This window comes from Vespa crabro, chromosome 2 (assembly GCF_910589235.1).
Source record: "Vespa crabro chromosome 2, iyVesCrab1.2, whole genome shotgun sequence".
NCBI lineage: Eukaryota > Metazoa > Arthropoda > Insecta > Hymenoptera > Vespidae > Vespa > Vespa crabro.
Genome location: NC_060956.1, coordinates 20,091,973 through 20,101,972, shown reverse-complemented (window position 1 = coordinate 20,101,972; position 10,000 = coordinate 20,091,973). Strand labels below are relative to the sequence as shown.

General features: G+C 27.6%; 1 protein-coding gene across 4 annotated transcripts in view; it reads right to left on the bottom strand.

Annotated features, from left to right (window-relative positions):
* The window catches only part of LOC124422097 (large neutral amino acids transporter small subunit 1), a 39,012-nt gene that overhangs the window by 4,094 nt on the left and 24,918 nt on the right, over positions 1-10,000 (bottom strand). For 3 of the 4 annotated variants that reach the window (XM_046958084.1, XM_046958083.1, XM_046958082.1), the window contains exons 4-11: positions 6,751-6,876; positions 4,822-4,960; positions 4,177-4,300; positions 3,702-3,902; positions 3,166-3,240; positions 2,154-2,313; positions 1,985-2,077; positions 1-80 (exon numbers count right to left, since the gene is read on the bottom strand). The exon at positions 1-80 is cut by the window's left edge and continues 4,094 nt beyond it. In XM_046958084.1, the coding sequence (XP_046814040.1) occupies positions 13-80; positions 1,985-2,077; positions 2,154-2,313; positions 3,166-3,240; positions 3,702-3,902; positions 4,177-4,300; positions 4,822-4,960; positions 6,751-6,876 (986 nt within the window). In that variant the 3' untranslated portion in view covers positions 1-12. Of the gene's footprint in view, positions 81-1,414; positions 1,474-1,984; positions 2,078-2,153; positions 2,314-3,165; positions 3,241-3,701; positions 3,903-4,176; positions 4,301-4,821; positions 4,961-6,750; positions 6,877-10,000 lie in introns of all 4 variants that reach the window. The other variant, XM_046958081.1, reaches the window with a different exon arrangement.

Sequence of the window (10,000 nt, the reverse complement as noted above, 5' to 3'; positions counted from 1 at the left end):
CAAGCGAGGCAATTAGACCTGAGCTGGTTTAGACTTCCCGACGACCACCATTATCTTCTGTAGGAACTTTGTGGTACCTACTGCAATTTAACAAAAAAAAAAAAAAGAATAAAAATCCAAGAAATTAAAATTAACAAATTCATTCCCCATTATCATTTTACAATATCCAATAATTACCATTACATGTTATTTGGATTAAAATCGTTAGAATTATAGTTAGTAGAATAGACGTTAGAGTATGTACTTTGTTATAATAATGATCGATTAACCTTGACTATAGGGGAGGGGGGTAGGTGGAGTGGCGAGTGGAGGGCAAGGAATTTAGCGTTAATTTATGATAATAATATATAATCATTAATCGGTAATATATATATATATCACAAGGTGCGAGAAGGTAGAAGAAGAAGAAGTGCTCCTGAAAGTCTATCATGTTGTCGTGTTTCAATATGATAGTCTCGAAGGCATGCAAACTTAAAGTTTTAATATACCACATCCTTAAATGAATAGTGTCACAATTTTAACATCCTGCGAGCCATGTGAGATGTTAACAAATCTTTTTTTTTCTTTTTTTTTTTTTCGAGAAGTGAATGTCCACCATCGTAATAAATCAATTATGCAAAATATATATAAATTTTTTTTTTTTTTTTTTTTTCATTTCAATCGTTCGTACAAATGATGTATGTTAGGTTAATAATGTTTAACTTGAATTATTAGTTTTTCTTTTTTTTTTCTTTTTTGTTTCTTCTTTTCTTTTTCAATTGCGACAATATTCTTTTACAGATGTTATACGATTCTGCGAATTAAGGCGAAGCATGTGAAATGAAAACTTATATTGTTCTGTATTAATTCAAATTCTAATGAATTATTTGACATTACTTCAGTTTTTCTCTCTCTCTCTCTCTCTCTCTCTCTCTCTCTCTCTCTCTCTTTCTCTCTCTATTCTATAAAATAAATATTACTATGCTATTTATACGATACGACAAAAACGATTAAAATAAAATATACCAGGTTATATGTATTTACGCGATAATATTTTCTATATGAAATTGTGCAGATGTGTTCAATCGATAATTTCATTTATATTTTTGCTAATACAGAAAAATATTAAACAATAAAATAATATGATGCTAATGCTTTAAGAAACAAACAAATACACACACACACATACACACATTTTTTGAGAGGTTCTGATTTTTTTCTGTCTTTTTTTTTTTTTTTTTTTTAACTATTCCTCGACAACTTTTATACCCATATATACTTTCTTCTTTTTTTATAGCTTTGAGAATTGCGAAACGTGCAATTTTATATACGATAGAAAATAAAAAAGTGATAAGCTGTAATGAATGATAAAGCAGGCTAAAACATGCGTGACATATGAGAAAATAAAATATTTATGTTATAGTGTGTTCTAAACCTTATTAGTCTTTGGCCCGACGACTACCATCAGCTTCTGCAAAGTTTTGGTAACGGCGCCTGTGGGAATAAATTGGTTAAATGGAAATGAAAAAAAAAAAAGTAAATAAATAAATAAATAAATGAAAAGAAAAAATTTATATATATATATATACTCTCGTCGTTTTTAAGATCATTAATAATAATATTTAATCTAATAATATATCTATAAGAAATATTATTTTATTGTATCGAGATCATACTATGTGTTCACATATTTTATACATATATATATATATTGCTCGTAAAAAATATATGAAATTGTTTAAGATATTAAATAATTTATAATAAGCAAATATATGCTATGAACTTATAATTATACACTTTAATATTAAAATTATTTATATTGCATAAATAATTTACTATTTTTTTGTAAATACTATTATTTACTAATATATTATATATAATTTTAATATATAATAAATTATATCTATAATCGTTTTATAAATTTTATATAATAATAATTTGATCTCGATACTATAAAATTTAATTTTTTTAATACTATTTAAAATTAATTATTATTTTAACTTACCAACACCCTTGACGAAAAATTTAGGTTTGTTTTTCCATGCAATAAATGCAAAATATACTGGTACCGACGATGATATCATTAAACAACCATAACCTTATAAAATAAAGAAAATATTTTTCAATGTACATGAATTAAGATTAATTCGATTAATTACTATAATATTTATTACCTGTTTCCAAAGGTGTAATATACATGGGAACTACCGTGACGAAGAGTGTGGCGATGATGTAGACGATTGGAAAAGCGAGATTTACTTTAATTGGCCTTGGTAAATTTGGTTGAGCCCATCTAAGCCAAGGAAGGCATAGAACAGAGACGCCAATGCTTAACTATAAAACAAAATTATTCATTTTTAATTAGAAAAAAAAAAAAATCCTTCTGTTTAATCAAATAGAAAAGCAAAAGAAAAAATTAAAAATCGTAAAATTTTATTCCAAATAAAATTAGACATAGGAAAAAATTGAAGGATTAAAATTTGACATAGAGAAGATAAAGGAAGAATTGCAAGAGATATAATTAAATGTTTGATAGATCGATCGAGAATAAATTGAACGATTCGAATTAATTACGCCAATGCATCGGATTGTAAATTTTACAATGAGCATCAAAGTAACTGGGTACGAGCCAATTAAGAAATTATCAATCGTTCACTGCAATTGTTAATAATAATTGATGTGACAAACAGGTGTTTAGATTATTGTTCGCGTGACGTCACATCATGCAACAGGATATCATTAAGATGCAATTATCCATTGTAAATTGAAAAATCACAACCTAAATAACATTGAGATCAAGTACATAAACAGAAATGCAAGAAATGTAATTTATTGATCGATTGAGCGCGCAAAAAATTACAAAAAAAGAAAAAAAAAATATCATTAAAAAATATATTTATATCGATCGATCGATCCTATTATTAAGAAAATAAGAGAAGCAATAAAAAGAAATACATATCGGTTATATATCGACTATATATCGATTCTATTCAATGTCAATTACACATTGACTCGTAGATGGTTGGGAAAAAAGAAAAGGAAAAAAGAAAAAGAAGAAAAAAAATAGAGAGAGAAAGAGAGAGAGAGAGAGAGAGAGAGAGAGAGAGAGAGAGAGAGAACAAAAATATTGGTAAGACGAAATCTAAGGGCAAAGTTACATCAGAAATTTTATTACATATTACGTACCCAAGTGGCAAAGCCGACGTAGTTGATCAGTGCAAAGATGTCGGATGAGCACAAGTAAAGCATCGACAGGAGAGCCTGGAATAAATGAAGAAGAAAACAATTCAATTATCTTAACAATTCCATTTTACCGGGATGTTATCGATTACTTCGCACGTTTTCATTGTAGAAACAAAGTCGACAAAATCGTTTTACGAAAGTAATCGAAACATAGAAAGTGCTTTTATAAATTGTTGATTCCTTTTTTTTCTTTTCTTTTCTTTTCTTTTCGAAAAAAAAAAAAATGTATTTCTGTGAGTGAAGTTCGTCGTCAGCGTAAACAATTTGATTTAATTTCTTTAAACACAAAAACGTTTGAAACGTTCCCATTTTATACGACAATACTCTCTTAAGACCTTTTCTGTTTCTCTTTTTTTTCTGTTTTTCTTTTCTTTCCCTTTCCTTCCTTTTCTTTTTTCTATCTTTCTTTTTTTTTTGCTTTCTTTCCTTTGTTTTATCCTTTTGTCCTATCAAGTAAATACGTTTCTAATCAAACGTACCATACAAATAACAGCTGGCGTAGGTGTCAATCTCGAGGTTTGGATCATTGTAAGTATTTCCGGCATTTGTCCCTCGCATGCACCAGCATAAAAAAGTCGAGAAGACGTCAATAGAATTCCATTTACTGCGCCAAATGTTGACAAAGCTACGAACACTGGTATTATCCATGCCATTATTCCGAACAGATGATTGGCAAACGTCTGAGATAAATACAAATTAAATATAAATTAATTAATAATTATCTTTTAACAGAAAGATCATCACAATTTCGTTGTTATCAATAATATCGTTCGCAATTTCGTCATCTTCATCGAAAATATTATCACGACAATTTCATTGTTATCAAAAAAAAAAAAAAAAAAAAAAAAAAAAAAGAATTATTGCGCTTACATCAGCAGACACCAAAAGATAAAAATTATTAAAAAGAAATGTTTACAACGAAATTATTATAATCTCAATAATATTAACACTTACAACAGCAACGGCACCGCTACCTAAAACTTCAACGGGGCTCAAGGTCGTATAAAAAGCCATGTTGGTTAATACATAGACGATCGTAACCAAGGTACAAGAGATCGCAATGGCTTTCGGTAAATTTCTATAACACGTACAAAAAAAAAAAAAATAAAGAAAGAAAGAAAACAATCCAATTGTTAATAAGATCGACCAAGAAAAAGATCGTATGATCGTTCAAGCACCCCAAGAAATAAGTTAATCTAATCGTTGTGACAAAACCTTCTTGGGATCTGCCGTTTATCGATCGTTTAAAAGCGTTTGCACTTGAAAAGCTTACGTCATCATCCTCGAGCAAGAGCAACGTCTTGTATCGAGGACAATAAAAGGCATGACTTTTGTGAGTCTATAATCATTTTTTTAATTACTACATATACCATCGGTAATAGAAATAGTCAATGACAATTAACATTGATCGTTGATTACTAATTTATTAACAATGTGAACACGATAAATCTCCCATGATATATAATTACAAACAAATAGAAAAGACGCATTAACGTCGACGTTAGAAATAAAATCAAGAAAATCGGTCATTTAATCGGATATATACCAATGACAATTAATCTCTAACGATTTATTTGCATATGTATGATTATTTCTTACCTGATAGGATCTTTCAATTCCTCAATGATAAAGTTCAAATAGTTCCAACCGTTGTAAGCAAATAATCCTGAATAAAAACTCAATGCTATCGATGTGATCTCCGTTTTGGTATTCTCGAACGTGAAATATTCCGTGTGTCCTATAGATTTTTATTTTTAATTTCTTTTTGTTTTTTTGTTTTTAAAAAAGTAACAATTAGATAGATTACAAAATAATATTACTTGTTTTTTATTGTTCGAATACGTCTCAACCAAAATTAATCTCGTATTAATCTCTAATCATTTTTCTAAAATTATATCAAATCTATCAAATATGCAGTTATTATCAAAAATATTGATATTCGTCTAAATTGTTATAAATTTTCGTTTACGCAAAAATACAAATTAAATTTAATTTAATTTAAACGTATGAGAAATATTATCGTTCGTTAAATGTCCCGAGGAAGCTTCATTGTTCTAATAATCAACTATTTAGAAATGAATGAAAGATATTGAAATATTCGCGAATAGATTTAAATATTCGTCGTCGTGAATTCTCGCGTGCCTTCGTTTCCGCCTCGTTTCAGAGAGCAATTCGCTTCGTTGAATAGTCCAATTTAAGCAATACTCTTTTTACGCGTATAACGTGCACGACGCGACGGTAAAACGTCGTCGAATCGGCTGTGCCCGTATTTAACCCACCTTTTTGATTGGACAAATTATCTCGTCCGACAAGTGGACAATACTGAAAAGATGTACGAACAAGATCTTTTTCATATTTTATGGCTCTCATCGTTTCTTATCATTATATTATAAATATTTCTAAATATTACTATATGATTACATATTTGTTTTGTCTTTTTGAGAAATAATTTCTATGCAAAAAAAATTAAAAAAAAAAAAAAGAAAGAATTCCTCTCTTATCCATAATGTCACGAGAAAAATAATAAGTTATCTCTTGATCTTGAACAATTTTTGAAAACAACGCTAATGCATTATTTTACAAAATACATATTTATCTGACACTTTAAATAATAATTATCTGTAAAATTTTCAAAGTAGTTGAAATAAAATTTATAAATTTTCAATAATAAATCAATCGATGACTTTTTATTCCTTAATGATTCTGAAATGAACGAAATAATTTTCTTTCCTTTTTAAAAAAGAAAAAGAAAATATAATATAAATAAAAGAAAAGAAAAGAAAAAAAAAAATAACTGGATCATTCACGAACATCGAATCGTATTAAAAATTTACTTACGATGATTCGTAAGATTTATTCAGAGTGTTACTAATAATGATACGTAAGAAAAATGATTAGAAATTTTTTATTTATCCTGTAACGAATGACACACTTGATCACGTTCGTTCGAATGACTGAGCGAAAATTTTTTTTCTCTCTATATTTGCTACACACACACACACACACACATATATATATATATATGCTCTATACACAAAAGATAAAGAATATCGAGCACGCGAGTATACACGTGTGTGATTTATAAGATCGATTCCAAAATATTTCGTTCAAAGGTCACAAACCTGTTGAAAATGTGAAAGGAACTCTAAGGAGAAAGCATTATTGTTCTATCATCTGATACAATATTTCTCTTCTCTTATTTTATAGCGATATTATAAAAAGATGGGGTATTATTAATAAGTAACGAACGATATAGTCGGCCAGAGATTGATGGATAGAATTAAAAAATATTGCAAAAAAAAAAAAAAAGAATGAAAAAGACATACAAAAAAAAAAAAATTCATAAAGACAAAAAAAAAAGAAAAGGGAACAAGAAAAAATTATGTTTTACATTGTACAACGGCAATGCTGCTGCTGCTGAATCGAATATTTATCTCTTATCGTTCATTGTTAAATTCTCTCGTTAAAAACGTATTCGCTTGTGTATTTGTGTAAATATATATATATATGCTTAAGATTTATACTTACCAGTGAATAGTTGATACGCTCCCGTACAGATTATAATAAAAAGTGCAAAAAGTTTTGCATATGTGAAAATGTCCTGTACTTTTGTTGCCCATTTAACGTCCCAGCAATTTATAAATGTCAGAGTACCTAAACAGAAGAAAAATATTATTTAAATTAAAAAAAAAAAAAAAAAAAAAAAAAAAAAGAAAAGAGAAGAAGAGAAAAACAAACAAACAAAATTATATTTGTATAATAAAAATTTCTCATCTTTCGTCCTTTTCCTTTTCTTTTTTTTTTTTTTCTCTATAAAATTTTCTCTCCCATTAATACATACTTTGATCTATTAAAACTTATTTTATTAAAAAAAAGTTTATTTTATTTTCCTTTCTTTTCTTCTTCAAAACCTTTTTTTTTTTGTACTTCGTTTCATTACTTCATTAATATTAATAATGAAAAAAAAAAAAAAAAAAAAACAAAAAATTTATTACTGCGTCAGCTATCGTTGATATTTAATTAACAAATATTTTTTAGAATATTTTTTTTTTTCAAAATAAATAAAATACTTTGAATATAATCCATGAAAGGTGTGGATAATTTTAAAACGATTTTACTCTACTTAAATTGGTCCAACTTTTTCCAATGGAAACAAGTTTTATTTGCTGTAGCCTGTTAATAAGAACACACTGGCACCGATCCAGTCAGCCATGACGACAGAAGGGGTAGAAACGGGTTCCGGTTGATTATCGACCCGTTCATTCGTACGACTCGGAAAAAGAAAATTCGTTCTATTCGATGCTAATAACAGTGAAAAAAATATATTCTTATTGTTTTTCTACCCTTGATCTCACATATTAACATACATATATATATATATATGTTCCTACGATATATATTCTTACATTCGGAAATTACGAGCACCGATGATTAATCTCAATGTTTTCGTTGAAGAACAAAAAAAAAAATAAAATAAAAGAAAAGAAAAATTGTCAGAGGAAATTTTGAAAAAATCGCGCGACAAAAATTCGTAAATATTACAAGATTTTTTTTTTTTTTTTTACTTAAAAAGAACTTGCTCGTGCGCCATGACAAAATAGGGGGGAAAAAAAAACAGACAGATAAAATATCTTATCCTTTCACTGTTTCACTATGCTACCACTTTTTACATACATATACATTCCTATGATGTAAGTTTTTGTTAAATTACAAAGTTAGAAAGGCGCAATATTTTGCGCGAATCTATTTCTACCTAAAAAAAAAAAAAAAAAAAATCAATTAATGTGTGCAATGATACTAGTAATTATTATTATTATTATTATTATTATTATTATTATTATTATTATTATTATTATTATTATTATTATTATTATTATGATTATTATTATTATTATTATTATTATTATTATTATTATTATTATTATTATTATTATTATTATTATTATTATTATTATTATTATTATTATTATTATTATTATTATTATTATTATTATTATTATTATTATTATTATTATTATTATTATTATTATTATTATTATTATTATTATTATTATTATTATTATTATTATTATTATTATTATTATTATTATTATTATTATTATTATTATTATTATTATTATTATTATTATTATTATTATTATTATTATTATTATTATTATTATTATTATTATTATTATTATTATTATTATTATTATAAAAAAAACACGTGGTGCCTTTGATAAATATGAAAGAATTTCATTCGATAGATAACATATATTATCTCTGTCTTGATCTTCATCATTTTTTTTTTCTCTTACGTTTTTGTCCTTGATGGATTTGTTAAACGACGCCGCCGCCGCCGACGACAACGACGACGACGACGACAACGATGATGATGACGAAGAAGTAGAAGAAGAAAGAGAAGAAAAAGAAGAAGAAAAAGAAGAAGAAGAAGAGGAAGAGGAAGAAAACGAAGAAGAAAAGGAAGAAATGCCGACTGATGCAACATCTCTGTAGAATAACGTGAGATTCTTTCCGGCCTTCCCTCCTCTACCCCACCATCCCCTGTTCACGAGAAGTTGTTCTTTTCCTTTACATTTTTCGTCTCTCCGTCTCTCTCTCTCTCTCTCTCTCTCTCTCTCTCTCCCTCTCTCTTTTTTCTTCTTCCTCTTCGTGTTAAGCAGAAAGACAGAGAAAGAAAGAAAAGAGAGAGAGAGAGAGGGAGAGAGAGAGAGAGAAAGAGAAAGAATGTGTGTGCTCGTTGTCCCCTTCGGTGAATTAATGTTGTTATGTGTCGGTCTGTTGTCATGTTATTAGATTATATTTGATGACAATTGGACGTGATTGGTGGCTGTCTTTTGTCGCGTGAGTCTATGTTCGTCATCGTTTCACAACACTATGTTTCGTTCTCTCTTCCTCTCTTCCTCTCTTCCTCTCTCTCTTTCTTTTTGTTACTCTTGCTTGGTATGTCCTTCTCTTTCTATCTTTGACACTTGTGGTCGTTGGCACCGTTCGCCAATACACGAGGAACAACGACTTGTTATTTTCTTTTTAGTTTTATTATAAGATGATATTTATTTTGATTAAGTTTGTTTGTTAAACTGTCTCGAGTTATTCTTTACCCCCCCCCCTTCTTTTGTTTTTCTTTCATTTTTCTTTCATTTTTCTTTTTTGCTCAATTAAAACTATTAATTGAATTTATAATTAGTATTAATATTTGAAAAATACGCACACATGCAAAACATTTCCTAATTAGTATTTTTATAATATAAAAATATTATATTGCATATATAATTATATATATATATATATATTTCCTATATATTTTTTAATAAGTATTTTTTTTATCTAGACTTTACGTCACCATATAAAAAGATATAATTTATCCTAATAGATAAAAATACTAATTATAGGATACAAAGACATAAACATAATAGAGTCTATTTCGATGAAATAATTTTTCCTTCTTCTTATTTTATTTTATTTATTTATTTTTTTTTTTTTTTTCTATTTCTTTTCTTTTCTTTTCTTTGTTTTTTCCTGCTATCTTTGGAAGACAATTAAACGAAAATTAATGTGACGCGAAGCTTGAGAATCAACCGGTATTACATTTTCCATTAAACTGGATTAAATTTATTGTTAGTTTGAATTTACGTGGGAAGGAAGTACGCGAAGTAACCGACGACATAAGGAAAATCCTCTTACAGATTTACTATCAATTTTATCATGCTTACTAGGAATCCTGCGTTACTATACTACCGGGCAATTCCAAGCCCGATACGAAATTGTGATTCGTAAC